The sequence below is a fragment of the Bos indicus genome, chromosome 7 (assembly GCF_029378745.1).
Source record: "Bos indicus isolate NIAB-ARS_2022 breed Sahiwal x Tharparkar chromosome 7, NIAB-ARS_B.indTharparkar_mat_pri_1.0, whole genome shotgun sequence".
Classification (NCBI taxonomy): domain Eukaryota; kingdom Metazoa; phylum Chordata; class Mammalia; order Artiodactyla; family Bovidae; genus Bos; species Bos indicus.
This window is the reverse complement of record NC_091766.1, coordinates 95,541,633-95,561,304: the sequence shown is the minus strand read 5'-3', so window position 1 is coordinate 95,561,304 and position 19,672 is coordinate 95,541,633. Positions and strand designations below refer to the sequence as shown.

The 19,672-nt window shown below is 38.4% G+C and overlaps 1 protein-coding gene across 1 annotated transcript in view; it reads left to right on the top strand.

Annotated features, from left to right (window-relative positions):
• Positions 1 to 14,040: 14,040 nt before the first annotated feature.
• PCSK1 (proprotein convertase subtilisin/kexin type 1) overlaps positions 14,041 to 19,672 on the top strand; it is a 46,118-nt gene continuing 40,486 nt past the window's right edge. Inside the window, exons 1-2 of the mRNA XM_019965438.2 lie at positions 14,041 to 14,460; positions 17,593 to 17,697. Of these exons, the coding sequence (XP_019820997.2) occupies positions 14,281 to 14,460; positions 17,593 to 17,697 (285 nt within the window). The 5' untranslated portion in view covers positions 14,041 to 14,280. The remainder of the gene's footprint in view (positions 14,461 to 17,592; positions 17,698 to 19,672) is intronic.

Sequence of the window (19,672 nt, the reverse complement as noted above, 5' to 3'; positions counted from 1 at the left end):
AATGCCAAGAGTTCAAAGAGGAAGGAGCTGGTACCCTGGTCACACCAGCTGCATGAGCCACAGGTGACTCACTTCACTCTTCTGCATTTCAGTGCACTGGAGTCCATCAAATCTGTCTTGCTTCTCTCAGCAGGATTACAGCAAAAATCTACTCAGAATATGCAAGACTATGATCGAAAGAAATAAAAGAGGAAGGGGAGCATACTGGAGTAGAAGAAGAGAAGAGAATGATGTGTGAATTGGGTACCAAAGCCAGGCAGGCTTAAGCTTGGAAATCAAGCAACCAATGTGCCTCCAAAACCGTGCCACATCCTCCCCACTGGAAAAACGCTTTGACAGCGAACTGTGTGCTAACTAAGGTGCTACTTTCTTAATAAAAGTAACTCATTAACTTGCACTAGGTATATCATATAACTGCATCAGGTGAGTTCCCACTACAGCCCTTTTTACATATGAAGAAATGAAAGCACGCAAGCGTCAAAACCATGACCAAACTTCCCGAGGGAATAAAAGTAGCAGAACCGGGATCCTACCCCGGACAGTCTGGCCCCAGAGCCCGCTCTTGCCTCTGCACTTACTGCTTCTCAAAAGAGTGTCCATGTCGAGTTTGGGATCTGTTTGTCAAATGCTGTCAGTTTTCCAATCAACTCTCAATTCACCTTGCAAATAAAATTAAAGGCACTGCTTCTGCTTTTTCTAGTGATAAAGCACCAGAAAAGAATAAACCGGATCACCAGCCACCGCCCTCTACAAACCACTTTCTCAAAGCTGTTTTTCCCAAGCTTTCCCAGTGACAAAGCCCCATATTTCCCCAAGTGTAGGTGTGGCCCCAGAGTCCTGATTAACCTGGACTGAAGAGTCAGAAGAACATGAATAGCCTAAATTGACTCCTTCACCTTGCTAACATCTGTTCCATCTCCCCTACCACCACACACACACACACACAAGTCCATCTCTTTCCCAAATTTGTGGGCTGGGAAGGAACTCTTGGCCACAATTATTTTTGCACCAAAATATACTTTCTCAAATAGTAATTTTGTAGTGGAGAATAATCTGGACAATGCCACTTAAGTGATCAGAGATAGCATCTCTAGTAATTTAGACATGTGGATATCTGTACCTCCTGACACCAGCAGTGAAAATGACATAACATTACTTCCTGGGATATAAATTTCTTCCTGGGATGTAACAAGCCAGACCTGGCCAATACACGTTTGCTTAAGATATTAGGCCTGTTGTCCTCTTCCTTGCTGTGAGTAAAGAGCTATGGCTGCAGTGTGACTGGGTTTGGACAACGCAGGAAAGAGTCTGCAGGAGGCTTCAGGGAAAAGAGTACAGACACAAATGCTCAGAGGAGACAGCAGATACCACAACTGATTGTGTAAGTCAAGCTTAAGACAAAGTTTTCTTTAAATCTCTGACTCTTGCTATGCTTTGTTTTCCTACTTTTGATAGAGTGAAGGATACCTGAACTTTATCATAAGAAAAAAAAAGCAGAGGTAAACAAAATTGCAGAAATTTACCCTTTGTCTCAGTGTCTGATAATGGTGGGAATTCACCATTATCAGACACTGATAATGTATTTCTTAGTTTTCTTCTTTTTTAATGTCTTTTTTAAGAAGTCAGAAAACCAGATTTGCACTAGACAACTGTCAAGTTTAAGCGTCAGAAATCAGCTCAGAATTTTAAGGTGATGCGCAGTGGACCGATTCTACTTTCTCAGACTTGTTTGCTCTTTGCAGTGAGTTAGTGGTGCTCAAAGAGGCCTGCGAAGGCAGCTGAGGACTGAGACCTCTGCGCTAGGGTGGAAAGCAATCTAAGACTCCCCAGCGTCAGTTGTAGGATTGGTCATCTTCAGGTTCTATTTCTAGCAGGACCACTGAGGGATAAACAACAGTAATAGATTGAACCTAACTTTTCCTTTGCTTCTCATCTCCTTCCAGTGAACGCTGGGATTAATCTGCCTGTTGTTTAAATAAACGTAATCCTTGAAGGACTGCACTGAAGCTGTTGTAAATAGGCAAGGAAAAGCAGGCCTCAAACAATTGTTTCTAACTGTGGTTCTAAGAGTGGACCAACCCTGATCCCAGATATGACAAGTAAGAAATACACTCAGTAAGACTGAAAAGCCATCTCTTGGCTTGTGGAATAATAAATAACGAGGATCACAAGGTACAAGGGCCTGTGGAAGTGAAATTATTTTCATTTTATCAAATTGGATATTATTAATATACTTTGGTTCTTTTCATCACGACTTCAACAATTATTTTTGCACTGAAATATTCTTTCTCAAACAGTAATTTTGTAGTGGAGAATAACCTGGACAATGCCAATTTATTCAAGTGGTCAGAAACAGGATCTCTAGTAATTTAGACATGTGGATATCTGTACCTCCTGACACCAGCAGTGAAAATGACATAACATCACTTCCTACTAAAAAAAAACAAAAAAAAGCATAATTCTAACCTAATCATGAGAAATTTGAAGAAGCTCTTTAGAATAGCTAATAGTAGTATACCAATGGTAATGTCTTGGTTTAGCTAACTAGTACTATAGTTACATAATATGGGAAAGCTGAGTGAAAGATAAATGAGCCCTATATACTGTCTTTACAACTGTTTGTAAATCTAAAATTACTTCATGATGAAAAGCTAGAAAAGATCTTGTTTTTATAACCTCACCCCTAAGTCTTTTTTAAACAATTTAAAAGGATTTAAATCTACTACTTGCTATATTTATGTTGTCTAAATTAACTAATTCAACATCAGTATTTGCTTTTAAATGTTGAACAATGCTTAAATGCATGAACCACAGGAGACAGAATACCACAGAATGGGAAAATATGGATTGTCAATGACTATTTTTTACTTGCTTTCTGTCTGCTGAAGGGCATGGTGATTGTTTATGTTTCTAGACTTTTTTCTTTTTTTATTATGGGAACTTCCTTTTGTTTCTAAACACTTTTGCTTTCTTTATTATACAAACCTCCACTTCACCCTTTCTTTGGGGAATTGCTCTTTCCTTACTGAAAACACTGAACTGATGATGTACCTACAAGTCATACTAAAGCTAATACCCTCCTTAAACTTTCAAATACAGTGTCGGTCACACGGTCTACATCCAGCCAATCAAAACACACTGACCCAGGGTGAAGGTATCCGTATCAGTGAAGCCTAGCACGCATAGTTTTGCTCTGGGACTTTCACACTGAGGACTGAAAGGAAATCCTCTTTCCCCCCTTATATTATGAACTCAAAAGCTGTGATCTCAGAAGTGGCAATGGTCACATATGTCACCCTGTGGAAAACCCGGGAAATGAGAACTATGAAGATGTAGAAGCTGAGAAATGAGAGCGGGGATGAGGAGGGCACTTGATAAAAGCTATTTAAGTCTCTGATTCCAGTCTCTTGGGCCAGTTCTATATTTCATTTTTCATGCTTTAATAACATAACCCAATATATTTCCCTTCTTGTGCTTAAGCTGGTTTTAGTTAGGACACAGCTCTTTGTCTAAACCAAAATAAGTTTGATTCATCCAAGATGACTTTTGTTGTATACCAATACTACCTGCGACTAATTCAAGGGGAGGGGACAGATAATATGGGTAAATGTCAATGAAGAATAAATCCATTATAAAAGGGAGACACCTGAACCAGCGTCAAAGATCACTGAGGAATACTAGAAGGCAGAATAAAGATCAGTGCTGAAAGATGAGCTGGTCAAAAATTCTCAGTTCCAAGAATGAAAAGAAAGTAAGTTTTATGAACTAGATCAATGGGCAATCATCAATTCCAGATCAAAGTATTAAAGTTTTGGTTTGAATTACTCACAAAATAAATTTTGATCACTGACACCCAGCATGACATGGAGAGAGTCAATCCTATAGAAACTGTATATCTAGACTTCTACATAACATGTAACAAGGTCTTCTCCTACTCTTTTGAACAGTCACTGGTGAGGGAGAGTTGAAACTGCTTCTAAAGCATACTATTATTAAATTAACTTGTAAGGAAGTTTCTAGTAGTTCTGTCTTTTCTCTTTCAATAAATTAACTAACTTAAATCTTTTTATTAATAACCTGAACGAAGCTACTAATAGAAAGCTGACTTCATTTGTATACACCATAAAGCTCAGAGCAAATCAATGGATGATAAAATCAAGATTCCAAACCTCCTGCATCCATATACACAGATAACAAGAACACAAAAACTGCAAATCAGGGTGGAAATGTGGCTTAATAGCACGTGACTATAAATAGAGATTATTGTAAATTACTTGTTCGACAAGGAAAAAGTAAACCTAACTCAGTTTTATGCTATCGTGGCAGACGGATAGTTTCTAGAAAGAGGTGAAATTCTTGTTCTAATCAACACAGGTTTGGCTGACTATATTACATTTAATTTTGGGTGCCATATTTTTAAAAGTATGTTTGAAAGATCCTGTTCAGACAAGAGTAACCAGAATGCTAAATCATTAAAACAGATTGAGAATGTTTAACCTAAAGTAAGAAAACTTAGACAAGACATAATAAATCTGTCTTCCAAATCAGAAAAGCTGTCACACACACAAAAAAGCTTAATGCCTACCAGTGTGGTGCAGTAGGGAAAAATTAGCATGACTGGAGGAAAACATTGAGCAAAGATTTATGTCATTATAAGGAAAGGTTTTGTAACCATTTGAGCTAACCCAAACCAAAGAATAGGCTGTTTGGGGAGAGACCCTGAATTACCTATTTGATAGAAATATTCCTTTTTAAAAATTTCTAATTTTATTGGCATATAGTTGATTTACAATGTTGTGTTAGTTTCAGGTGTACAGCGAAGTGACTCAGTTATATATGCACATTTGTTTATTTTTTTAGATTCTTTTCTAACATAGGTTATCACAGAGTATTGAGTAGAGTGCCCTGTGCTACACAGTAGGTCCTGGCTGCTTCATCTCAAGCTCCTGATTTACCCCCTCCATTTCCACTCTGGTAACCGTAAGTTTGTTCTTGCTATCTGTAAGTCTGCTTCTGTTTTGTAAATAAGTTCATTTTTATCTTTATTTGTTTATTAGAGTCCACACATGAGTGATATCACTTGCATGTCTTTTTCTGAGTTGCTTCACTTATTATGATAATCTCTAGACTCATGGTGTTATTTTATTTTTATAGGTAAATAATATTTCATTGTTTATTTGCACCATGTATTTTTTATCCACTCAAGTCTGTAAAATTTGAAGTTACAGCTGACACTACAGAAATTAAAAGAATCATGAGACTACTACAAATAACTACATGCCAAAAGATGGGCAACCTGAAAGAAATAGACAAATTCTTAAAAAAGATAAAGCCTTCCAGGACTGAACCAGGAAGAAATAGAAAATATGAACAGATCAATCCCAAGTACTGAAATTGAAACAGTGATTTTAAAACTTCCAACAAACAGAAGTCCAGGATAAGATAGTTTCACAGGTGAATTCTATTAAACATTTAGAGAAAAGTTAACACCTACCCTTCTGAAACTCTTCCAAAAATCACAGAGGAAGGAACACTCAAATTCATTCTATGAGGCCACCATTACCTTGATACCAAAACCAAAGATAACACACAAAGAATAAAATTATAGGCCAATATCACTGATGAACATAGATGCAAAAATACTCAACAAAACTGAATCCAACAATACACTAAAAGGATCATATACCCACAATCGAGTGGGATCTATCTCAGGGATGCAAGAATTCTTTAATATCCACAAATCAATCAATGTGAAACACCATATTAACAAAGTGAAGAATGAAAACCATATGATCATCTCAACAGATGCACAAAAAGCTTTTGACAAAATTCAATACTGATTCATGATAAAAAAGCTCTCCGGAAAGTGAGAATAGAGGAAACTTATCCTAACACAAAAAAGGTCATGTATGACAAACCCATAGTTAATGTCATTCTCAATGGTGAAAAGGAATATTCCTTAGGAGTTTCATATATTTAAGAACGTGTTAACTAGATCAATGCTTCTCAAACTTTAATTGTATATGAATCAACATGGACTCATTAGAAAAGCCAGTTCTGATTCAGTAGTGTTGGGGTGGGGGGTGATAGACCAAATGAATTTCTAAAAAGCTCCAAAGTGATGCCTATCATGTAGTATGTGAACCACACTCTGAGAAGCAAGGAACCAGATAACTGTTAAGGTTACTTTTTGATACTGACAGTCTATAATTTTCACTAAAAAAAAAAAAAAAAAAAATACACTTCAGGAACAGCAAAAGCAATTATATTCTGTGTTTTCCATACAAAAATGGTAGTGTTTGAGAGCACAGAGGAAGCAGGAGCATTGCCTAGAATTCAAAACTTTCTCAGTAAATGCAAATTTTTAAGGACCCCATTCTAAAGTAAAAAAAGAAATATTAATAAATATTTGCATATGACTACATTTAATTACCTACTTTCACTGGAAGTGACAAGTCATGTTCAATAATTGGAATTAATAACACTCATTTCTTCAATTTTAATAATTCAACTTTGTATTAAATTCAATACTTTGTCCAGTTCACTCAATAAGTCCTTTATAATTACTTATCCACTCTGGAGCCTTTCAGTGTACAGACTTTGCTTTATTATCCTCTTACCTTCATTCCTGTAGATAGAACTTCCTAGCCTGTAGGATTATAGATGTGCCTCAAGATATTTGGTCTTTTCATCCTTTGGGAGGGCCATGCAAGCAGCCTGATCCTGGGCTCCTGGGGAGAAGATTCAACCAGGTCGGCAATTAGTCAATCATGATTAGTGACACCTAGCACTCATTGGCCTGGCCTCAAGAGAGTGAGCTCAACCAAGCTGGGTGTCTGTCTTGCTATCACCTTTGTGCTGCAAGTACGCCAGTTTTTATCTTAGGAGAAGGAACTATGGATCTGTTGGAGAAGTTCATGTCCTAAGTGGTTAATTAGCATACCATCCCCACCAAAATTTGGCCATGGGAGGTTAGACGATGAGAAAGAAGCTTTTGGCAGGTATATCTTTAGGCAATGGCACCAATGTCAGTCTTCCCATGCATTAAATACCTTTATCCATTTGTGGCAAAGTAGGTTCATTGTAACATTTCTAAAAGGCACATGTATTTTTCAATATAGAAAAATGATTTTGTAATGCTTTATAAAATTTAGGTGAATTCTAAATTTACAGCAACCTCTTATGAAATTCCTAAGGTAAATTTAGCAAGGAGCTAAAAGGAAGAATTGCTATATTTAAGATCAAATGTTGCAAATTTTTAATGATTGTAAAAGTTGTTTCAAAATTTTATTCTCTTCTACAAAATTGTTTTTTCATTGACAGTAGCCATAAACAATTAAAAAAGACTGACACTGGAATGTTTTGATTAGAAATGATATAGGCTTTCAAGCATAAAATCTGAGATTAAATGGTTACATTGGTGGAAGTATATTTATAGTTCTTAATTTAATGTTATCTATATTCAATTTTTGGAGAAGGCAGTGGCACCCCACTCCAGTACTTTTGCCTAGAAAATCCCATGGACAGAGGAGCCTGGTAGGCTGCAGTCCATGGGGTCGCTAGAGTCAGACACGACTGAGCGACTTCCCTTTCACTTTTCACTTTCATGCATTGGAGAAGGAAATGGCAACCTACTCCAGTGTTCTTGCCTGGAGAATCCCAGGGATAGGAAGCCTGGTGAGCTGCCGTCTACGGGGTCACACAGAGTCGGACACTACTGAAGCAACTTAGCAGCAGCAGCATATTCAATTTTAGTATATTGCTCCAAATATTATATTGTATTTTCTTGTCAAAACTGTATCACATTTTTAAAAATGCAAAAAATAGCTTTAGTAAGTGCTATACAGATATTCCCAAATGTCTTCCAGCTTACCCCATGTGTCATGCAAATATTATAATTTTCTACTTGGGAAAAAAATACTGCTATGGGTATATTTCCCTCTATAATATGTTCTATTACCAAATATCTCTAGTATAAGTACAGACTAATTAATCACATACTTGTCTTAGTATATAGCTACTATTTTTTTATTTTTCTTTTTTTAAATATAAATTCATTTATTTTAATTGGAAGCTAATTACTTTACAATATTGTATTGGTTTTGCCATACATTGACATGAATCAGCCATGGGTGTACCCCATGGCTGAACCCATCCTGAACCCCCCTCCCATCTCCCTCCCCATCCCATCCCTCTGGGTCATCCCAGTGCACCAGCCCCAAGTATCCTGTATCATGCATCAAACCTGGACTGGCGATTCATTTCACATATGATAATATACATGTTTCAATGCCATTCTCCCAAATCATCCCACCCTCTCCCTCTCCCACAGACTCCAACCGACTGTTCTATACATCTGTGTCTCTTTTGCCATCTTTCTAAATTCCATATATATGTGTTAGTATACTGTATTGGTGTTTTCCTTTCTGGCTTACTTCACCCTGTATAATAGGCTCCAGTTTCATCCACCTCATTAGAACTGATTCAAATGTATTCTTTTTAATGGCTGAGTAATACTCCATTGTGTATATGTACCACAGCTTTCTTATCCATTCATCTGCTGATGGACATCTAGGTTGCTTCCATGCCCTGGCTATTATAAACAGTGCTGTGATGAACATTGGGGTACACGTGTCTCTTTCAATTCTGGTTTCCTTGGTGTATATGCCCAGCAGTGGGACTGCTGGGTCATACGGCAGAAGAACCCCAGGGTTAGTAGAAGGAAAGAAATCTTAAAAATTAGGGCAGAAATAAATGCAAAAGAAACAAAAGAGACCATAGCAAAAATTAACAAAGCCAAAAGCAGGTTCTTTGAGAAGATAAATAAAATTGGCAAACCATTAGCCAGACTCATCAAGAAACAAAGGGAGAAAAATCAAATCAATAAAATTAGAAATGAAAATGGAGAGATCACAACAGACAACATAGAAATGCAAAGGATCATAAGAGACTACCATCAGCAATTATATGCCAATAAAATAGACAACTTGGAAGAAATGGACAAATTCTTAGAAAAGTACAACTTTCCAAAACTGAACCAGGAAGAAATAGAAAACCTTAACAGACCCATCACAAGCATGGAAATTGAAATTGTAATCAGAAATCTTCCAGCAAACAAAAGCCCAGGTCCAGATGGCTTCATAGCTGAATTCTACCAAAAATTTAGAGAAGAGCTAACACCTATCCTGCTCAAACTCTTCCAGAAAATTGCAGAGGAAGGTAAACTTCCAAACTCATTCTATGAGGCCACCATCACCCTAATACCAAAACCTGACAAAGATCCCATAAAAAAAGAAAACTATAGGCCAATATCACTGATGAACATAGATGCAAAAATCCTTAACAAAATTCTAGCAATCAGAATCCAACAACATATTAAAAAGATCATACATCACGACCAAATGGGCTTTACCCCAGGGATGCAAAGATTCTTCAATATCCGCAAATCAATCAATGTAATACACCACATTAACATATTGAAAAATAAAAACCATATGATTATCTCAATAGATGCAGAGAAAGCCTTTGACAAAATTCAACATCCATTTATGATATAAAAAACCCTCCAGAAAGCAGGAATAGAAAGAACATACCTCAACATAATAACAGCTATATATGACAAACCCACAGCAAACATTATCTTCAATGGTGAAAAATTGAAAGCATTTCCCCTAAAGTCAGGAACAAGATAAGGGTGCCCACTCTCACCACTACTATTCAACATAGTTTTGGAAGTTTTGGCCACAGCAATCAGAGCAGAAAAAGAAATAAAAGGAATCCAAATTGGAAAAGAAGAAGTAAAACTCTCACTGTTTGCAGATGACATGATCCTCTACATAGAAAACCCTAAAGACTCCACCAGAAAATTACTAGAGCTAATCAATGAATATAGTAAAATTGAAGGATATGAAATCAACACAAAGAAATCCCTTGCATTCCTATACACTAACAATGAGAAAACAGGAAGAGAAATTAAGGAAACAATTCCATTCAACATTGCAATTAAAAGAATAAAATACTTAGGAATATATCTACCTAAAGAAACAAAAGACCTAGATATAGAAAACTATAAAACATTGAAGAAAGAAATCAAAGAGGACACAAATAGGTGGAGAAATATACCGTGTTCATGGATCGGAAGAATCAATATAGTGAAAATGAGTATACTACCCAAAGGAATCTATAGATTCAATGAAATCCCTATCAAGCTACCAATGGTATTTTTCACAGAGCTAGAACAAATAATTTCACAATTTGTATGGAAATACAAAAAACCTCGAATAGCCAAAGCAATCTTGAGAAAGAAGAATGGAACTGGAGGAATCAACCTGCCTGACTTCAGGCTCTACTACAAAGCCACAGTCATCAAGACAATATGGTACTGGCACAAAGACAGAAATATAGATCAATGGAACAAAATAGAAAGCCCAGACATAAACCCATGCACCTATGGATACCTTATCTTTGACAAAGGAGGCAAGAATATACAATGGAGAAAAGATAATATCTTTAACAAGTGGTGCTGGAAAAACTGGTCAACCACTTGTAAAAGAATGAAACTAGAACACTTTCTAACACCATACACAACAATAAACTCAAAATGGATTAAAGATCTAAACATAAGACCAGAAACTATAAAACTCCTAGAGGAAAACATAGGCAAAACACTCTCCTACATAAATCACAGCAGGATCCTCTATGACCCACCTCCCAGAATATTGGAAATAAAAACAAAAATAAACAAATGGGACCTAATTAAAATTAAAAGCTTCTGCACAACAAAGGAAACTATAAGCAAGGTGAAAAGACAGTCTTCAGAATGGGAGAAAATAATAGCAAATGAAGCAACTGGCAAACAACTAATCTCAAAAATATACAAGCAACTCCTGCAGCTCAATTCCAGAAAAATAAATGACCCAGTCAAAAAATGGGCCAAAGAACTAAACAGACATTTCTCCAAAGAAGACATACAGATGGCTAACAAACACATGAAAAGATGCTCAACATCACTCATTATCAGAGAAATGCAAATCAAAACCACAATGAGGTACCATTTCACGCCAGTCAGAATGGCTGCAATCCAAAAGTCTACAAGCAATAAATGCTGGAAAGGGTGTGGAGAAAAGGGAACCCTCTTACACCGTTGGTGGGAATGCAAACTAGTACAGCCACTATGGAGAACAGTGTGGTGATTCCTTAAAAAACTGGAAATTTACCCAAAGAAAACATGTAAGTCTATATAACAGTTGGGAAATGTTAGATCTAAGTTATTTCCTCACTTCTTCCCTTATGCTTCTTGAAGAAAAAAAAAACTGAAAAATTACTCTGAAGGGCTGGCAATACTCTTTTTCTTGACCTGAATGGTTATATGGTGTTCACTTTGTGATAAATCATTGGGTACATGGTTTTATACACTCTAGTATATCTACTTTATTTCACTGTAACAAAAGGTTTGAAGTTTTTATTTTCTAATACTAAAGAGATATGGTGATCTACAGATCTCTGAACATCTTTTACCTCCTGTTTATAATACCTCACTACCCTCCAAGAAAACCTAATAAATGATTAACTGTATCACTGTGCAGCTGGGAGCAGTCATGAAAGGCATGAGACTTGATAATTCATAATAGAAACAGTCCTTTGCAGTTTCTGAATTATCCTGTTTCCTGCATAAATTAATCAGATGAATCAAATGCTATTAAAACCAACTTAAGGGTGATAATTGGGACTTCTAATTTATGATATAAAATATGACAGTGATGGGCTTGGAGGTTATTACTATGATCTTCATAGCAGGACAGGGTTAGCCCTTGATATGACAAATTTAAGATGACTCCTACTTCTATATTTGCACCCTTAGCCTTGGCAAACATTCATCCTTTCTGCATCCCAGAAACTGTGGCAATTAAGGTCCATCAGATAAAATTCAGAGAATTTCAAAATAAATTACTATATATATATATATATATTTGGATGGGGATACTATGTTTCTATTGTGAGAATTTAGTTTGTACTTTTAAGTATATCAACTGAATGTTTATTCCAGGTGCGTTGGGTGCTCCGTTTAAGATAAATGATTCATTAATGAGACACCGGCTTCCTTAATTATTTACTTGAACTGCCAACTGATTTGCTTGAAGAATAATAAGGGCAAACATGTTCCTGCTCTAACCATTCCTACCATTATTAAACATTTGCAACAAATGTCTCTTGTTTTGCTAGCACACAGTTAACATCTGTCTGCTGTAAGAATGAAATACCTTAGAGAGCTTGAGTCCACAACTCAGCTGAGATACGAAAAGACAGCTCACCTAGCCATCAATACTCACACATGTGAATTTACAGTGCCAACAGAAAAACTATCAATCTGAGTCCATTCTACAGCAGCTCATGTGAGAGTTACATTATTGTAATAGACTTAACTGCATCACATGGTTTATTAACATTGGCATTTGTTCTCATTAAGAAGCTTTATATTTAAAGAAATTATTGATCTCCTCCACATTTATGAAAACATGGAGGCAAATGAAAAATCCGTACTAGCCTTATCCTCCATCAAGCCTCCATTTCATTTGCTTTCTGTCAAGAGTTATCTCTTGCTTCCTTTCTCCACAAGCGCATATGCTTTCTCCCACTCTTAACCCTTTTCTCTTTTCTCTAGAATAGGCTGCGCCCCCCAGCGGTTGGGAGCTTTAAAAAGAAAAACAAGAAAGAAAAAACCTTTCTCGGGTGACTTTGAATCCCCTGCAATTTTATTTTGGGGCTGAGTGCATTGTGTTCCCGAGAATTCCAATGCAATTAGTCACGATTATGACCTAACCATACTTCTCCCTTGTGGTCAAGTTCCTGTTTTTCCTTTTTAAAGAGGGGGGTGGTACCAGTCAAAAGGAAATAGTTTGATTCTTGCGGGGACGGCGATTCTTGGAACTCAGAAGCGGAGCTCCCGCAGGCAACCCGTGCTGGTGGCGCTGTCCACTCCTTGGTGCTGAATGCAGAGAGACCCTGGCATTTACCACCAGGCTCAGCTTCTCAGGATCAGAAAAGGTTCATCCACAGTACACTGTACTCACTTCCCTTTTCTGGGATAGAGGACCATTTAGACATCTTCTTATTCTCTTTCCATAAGAAAACACTCTTCCACCAAAAGAAACAGCCTCTTACGGGAAAGTAATGGCACAGTTTCAGTTCAACACCAAAGTGAAAAGGTCTCCTGAAGGAAGAATGGAAATTTCAGAGTTAATGAAACCTACTCTTCCTCTCTCTGAATCAACACAATACTACTTGGGTACACTTCCTTGTTAATAAATAAAGGAAACTTTTAAAAAATTGTATGATAAAAATAAATAAAATTTTAAAATAATGTGATTAATCATTTTTTCTGATAAAGACTGTAAAGTGGGTGGTAGTGGGTGCTGCAATATCTGAGACAGAATTTTAGATATTGTTTTACTGAGGTTAAGAAACAGAGGAGAGAAGGATGTAAACTTGTTAACTAAGGTGGTTTGAATGGCTAAAAATATGTTCTTTAAAATGTTGCTTTAACATTGTCTTCCCAGAGGTGCTCATTCTCCTGGGCAAATCAGATCAGAAGCTTCCCTTCTGGTCTCTGCCTTCCCAGCCTCTGTCCCATTTGAAAGACTGAAAGGCCCTGTTCTTCATAGCAGGTGCTGATATCCACAGGGTCGTCATAAAAATCCTCCTCTCTCCCTCCCCCAACACAGGAGATAATTAAGCATAGATCAAGAAAATGGACAAAAGGACAAAAGGGAAGGAAAGTGTTCTGCGCTCCAGGTCTTTGATTCTTGGTAGTTATATTCAAATGGGGGGCACTTCTCAAAGAGAAGTGAAGGTGTTTCTCGCGGCTGCAAAATTTACAGTCAGAAAGGGAGCCGACTTAACCAATACCAGCCAATGTTTCTTCCTTTTCTTAATCCCTCGCTGCTTATTTTAGCAGCTTCTCCACCCCGCCGGGAATACCATCCAGATCTCAGTCCAGGTAGATCTGACGTCAAGAGATGGCTTTCGTAGATTTGACGTGTAAACACTCATTTCCATTCCTCCTCGGAAGGGCTGGGGCTCCACTCGGCAGGGAGACCGAAACGCTGCACTGAGCGCTCGCCACCGCCCAGCGTCTCCGGCGCGTCTCTTATCTCATCGCAGAGCAAGCCGGGGCGAAAGTGGTCCCGAGCCTCGCAGTGGAAGGGGTGATCGTTTCTGGCTTCTCTGGCTTGCGTCTCGCTCCCCTCCCTCCCCACTTGGGTGCGAACCGGTGTGAGAGCCATGGGGCGAAGAGCCTGGACTCTGCAGTGTACTGCTTTCTCTCTGTTTTGCGCTTGGTGTGCAATGAACAGTGTAAAAGCGAAGAGGCAGTTTGTGAATGAATGGGCGGCGGAGATCCCCGGGGGACCTGAGGCAGCCTCGGCGATAGCCCAGGAGCTAGGCTATGACCTTTTGGGTCAGGTAAGAGTTTGCACTTTCAAGAAACTTTCTGGGGCCCGAAGGGACTGGAGGGACTGGAGCGCTATCTCTCAAGTGGTAGTCCCAGATTGCACTCTCCTGAGCCCAGTGGCAAAGAGCAGGAGCTTTTCCGGCTCTCGCCCCTGGCGCGCTTGCAGAAGCCTTGCATTATTTATTGCTTGGGCTGGGCGCAGCCAGGCAGAACCCAGCCGCCGCAGCTGGGTACAGCTTAGTCTTGGCTGTTGTCCTTCCTGGAACTGAAATCCGTTTCCCGCGCGGTTTGGAAGAAAAATCCCTCAACTGTCGTTCACGCAACTTGAGATGCATGCAGGCTTGTACCAACCAGCGCCAGGGCAGGGAGAGGCAGTGCGCTCTGTCCCCCTGGGTCTCAGCAGGTCTGCGTCAGGAGCCGGCTGTTTCCTTCTTTTCAATATGGCAGCATCAGATCCAAGTCCTGCTGCAAGGGGCCAAGTAGGCTTGGAGATGTTCGCTGCAGCCTTCTCAGATACGCCCACGGCTCATCTCTCTCTGGAGAGTGCCAGTGGCCTCGACTCACAACCTGGGGCTGGGGGGTTCGGAGTGGTAGATGAGGTGGGTGAGAGGCATGGGACCAACTCTCCAGCCCTCTACTGCAAGCACCGGACTCTCACTGGAAACTTGCAAAGTCCGAGCCTCATAACTTTGCCCGGTCAGTTCCCCTGAAGGGTCAGGCTCCTGAAGTGACGGTAGGGAAAGGATTTCTTTCTTGTTCCTCAGCCAAATGTGTTTTAGCTTCCCAGGGGTTTCCATTTGGGGGGATGCGGGGGGTGGGGAAGGAACTGTTGCCTGCTCAAGTGAGGACTGGGTTAATAAATATCTGGGGGGTATGGGCATTGAGCCATTGTGTAGGGGGCTGTGAGTTCTCATGGAAGCTTTCACTTCCCTTGGCTCAGAATCAAGCCCTTATTTCTTGCCTTGTAAGTTGTTCACTGAAATGAGGGAGAAGGGAGTTGTAAAACATTTTGGCGCGTTTTTTCTAGAGGTGGTGGTAGAGATGTAGTTGAAGTCAGGGATGAGTAATCGGTGTGGGCGTTGCGATTCCATAGATTCAAATCCTCTGGAGAATGTGCCTTTCCTTGCCAGAGGCTTCATGCTCCAACTTTATGAGCCAAACTGCCTGAAATGCCCAGCACGAAAGTCAATGCCCATATTGACTTCTCTTCTCTGTGTACCAGTAGCAGACCAATAGTTTTGCTTTTGCCAAGTCCTTATTCTGTGCTAGGCTCCGCGTTGGGGGCTAAGGAATAATAGGAGGAAAAGAAACCTTCAGGAAACCAAGAGTCTAGAGACTGATTAAAAATAAATGATTGCAATTGCAAGTAATTGGTATAGCAACAGAAACTGTTCCTGGAGTCTTGATTGAAAGACTGAAGATGGAAGGGAATTGGGAAGAGGGGAAAGAAGACAATCCAAGGAGGAAACATTTGCACAGGGTTTAAGAAGAAGAGTCAAAGGTGGGAACACGATGAGATTGGGGAAGGCACCCAAGGCATAGAAAACGGCTTGTGGGAAACCAGGGAGATACAAAGAAAGTGACTTATTTAGAAGTCAGGAAACTGCAAGGAATTCTTGGAGTCTAAAAAGAGAGTGAGTAGTGGGTAGAACTATACTGGTGGGTACTGTGGGCACCATGGACATCTTGTGTGTCCTATGAAGGGAAAAAAAACCCTGGGAACTTAATCCTTTGGACTAAAGCTAAATAGCATTGGTAACTGTGTGGAAGGAGACTGGAGGAGAGAGCAAAAAATAACTCCCTCTTCCTTTTCTCACCTATTAGCCTCAGACATTCATCCAAACCCAGACCATTCATTGTGGGAACTGCTTTTTAAAATCACAAGTCCCAGTAAACAAACAAATAACAGTAAATCAGTACTGTTGGTAGGATCTTCAAGGAAAGGGTGGCATAGTAACAAGAAACTTTAGAAAAGAGTGGGAAAACCTACCTAGAGTTGCATACACATATTTCCAGTTAAATGACATTACTAATAAATGTTTTTAAAATAATAATTCCTTATAAAAGACTGATGGTGCTTTCCTGGTTCTGTTTATTTCTTCCTTTGTTTACACTTAGATGTATCACCATCTTGAACTTCTTAAGGCCTCAAAATAAAGCTAGGATAGGTAGGAGGTGACAAAAGGCAAAACCAATTGATAGCAGAAACAGAGCTAAGCACTGGTGATCTTTTCTTAAGGCTACTATTCTCTCCCCCCAACTCCACGTAAAGCTTATAGCAGATTTACTTCCAGAAATTCAGGCTTGGAGCAGGACCTAAGCATCTCTATGAAAAAAGTCTTTAGGTGATGAGAAACATCAATTTAAAGAAAGTAATTCTTATGAAATAACCCGTTGTCAATTGCTTGTCTCAATTTTAAAAAAATGCAGGGCATCTACAGAATTTAGTAGGTTCAAATTAAGTACTATTTGGAATAAAGGGAAATTATCTTAAAAGAATAATGAACTTAGCTCTAAATTGGACCATTTGTATTGATACCAAATGTATTGATAGTCATCTAGAGAAATTTACACACTCTAAAGTGGAATACCTGTGCTAAATGTAGCATGCTGACTTCTTGCTCAAAGCTTTGAACTACTGGAAAATCAAGTAGTCATTACTAGTAGCTTATAACAATCATCACTATGGATTCAATCACTGTGTTTTATAACAACAAATTGTTCTAGCTGAGTGCAGCACTACACATATATAGTACCGAAGAGTTCTCCTGCTTTCTACACAGTATCGTTCTCTGACAGGATACATTTTGTAAAGTGAATATACTTTTTAGAAATGTCTATCTACATAACATCACCTAGAAAAGAAAATGTGGTTTCTCTGAAATATAAAAGACAGAAGCATCATCAGCCCTTAAGAATGCTGTGACCCCAAATGATAATATTGGGAAGCTCATCTCACTGAACAGACTAAGAAGAAAGGGAAGGCTTCTAACAGTGTCTTCCTCATCAAGAAAAAGGTTACCTTCAAATACAAGAAATGGACTTAATAAAAATTGCCTGTTTGCAAGTTAGCTGGGTTTTAATCTGACCTATACACACTTATTTTGGAAAGAGGATTTTTATTTTAATTTTTCCTTTTATAGATTGGATCACTTGAAAATCACTACTTATTCAAACACAGAAACCATCCTCGGAGGTCTCGAAGGAGTGCCCTTCACATCACTAAGAGATTGTCTGATGATGATCGTGTAAGTATTGTGCATTTGTCTTCAAGCCAGTAACCTGACTTATCTGCTTTCTTTGTGCTTGCTAACAAGAACAAAAGTGAATATTATTCTTTTTCCTTGTTTTCACAATTATTTATCTGTAGTGTTTCTTATCATTTCCATAGGGTTATAAATGCACATAATAATAACTGAATCTAATTGGTTGACTACAGTATATGTGTGTATATACATACACACACACACACACATATGAACTATATAATATCAGTTCACAAATTCAGTCTAAGAGCATGAAAATGAATCCTGAGAATCAAGTGGCAGCACTAATGAACTGTTTGACAATACAATCAATGAACAGCCTTTTATTATATGGCTATCTATGTACCAAGCATTTTGATATTCAATGTGATGATGCCAAACAAATATAATGCAGAAACTCCATTCTTAGTAACATTTCAGTGTTATCTGAAAATGCATTCTGCTGTTTCTATCTGATTTGGTTATATAGGGAACTAGTGTTTTTGAGAGAGTTTTAAATCCATGTCTTCAGGAGGCAAATGTTTCCATAAGTATTATATTATCTGACCCAGAGTATTTGATCTCCTTTTATTCTGGTTTGTATACATATTCAACGATTAGGTACCAGCAGGAAAAGTCTAGAATGAACACAGGTAAAGTGTGGGGCCAATTTCATGTATATCTAATGTACCTTTTGATTTTTTAAATTAATTTATTTATTTTAATTGGAGGCTAATTACAGCATTGTAGTGGTTTTTGCCATACATTGACATGAATCAGCCACGGGTGTACATGTGGTCCCCATCGTGAACCCCCACCCACCTCCCTCCCCATCCCATCCCTCAGGGTCTTTTTGAAGTCGTTTTCAAGGTCATAAACATCAACAGAAATGCTGATATGAAATAAAAATTTGAAGTAAAATTTGAGAAAAATTTGCCTTTTCTCAAGAATATGCCGTACTGATGAAAATTTATCCTGGGAAGCCTGATATCTGGATACATGATTTCTGTTGTCTAGAACATTCTCAAGAATTATGAAGGCTTTGTGAGAGATGAAACATACATGTTCAACTTCCCATGAAGAAAAGTACAAGTGACAGAACAGGGCTAAAATTGTTGAAAGTTCATGGAACTCACAATCACTGTAAAATAGTTTGCTACTTTGTTATGCACCTGATAGAATTTTTAAAAGAAGAGGGAAAAGAAGACAAATTATGAGAGTAGGAAATGACTGGGCCTGGGTTACCAGTGTTCCAACATGAAAGCAGCAACCTAACCCAGACCAAGAACGTTGTATCAGGACCATGGACGGCAACCCGCAGCTCATAAACAACCGTTGCTGGCTTTTACTCAAGTAAACGGCTTAGAAGTGACAGACCTAAGCAGAGGCCCTTAACATCATTTTAAAAGTTTTTTGTCCAATAAAATCTTCCTTTTACTGTCCCAAGGCAGATGGCTAATTGTATATCGGCTCTGAAAGTAGGACAACTACCAGTACTCTAGCTAGGCTTAGTCTTTGGGCAAAAACCCAAGAAAACTATTTCCTTGTCTGCCTAAATGCATGCCTGACATTAAGTAATGTACAAGGAAGTCAAACCGACCTCCCTTCTCATCTTCACAGGAGAAAACTGGATAGAGTGAAGCAGTTATTATTCAAAGTATCTCACTAAAATGAACAGATGGCCCAGTTCTATTCTTTAGATAATTGATTTGTAATTCCTTAGTAATTGACTTGGGGGAGAAATCACAAAACATAGTGAAGAAGAGCCAAGAATTTACTCTCTAGCATAACTTCATTAGAAGGGAGTCTATATAATCCTATGAAAGTTATCCCCAGATTAATTTAATTTCAGGAAAAATTCTAGAACCCATTGAAGCTTGAAGTGGAAGGTTGGACTAGATGCTTTTTAATGCCCTTTGCAAAGGGCATTAAATCCCAAAAGGATTATTTACCATTAAGTACATGATACTTACTATAT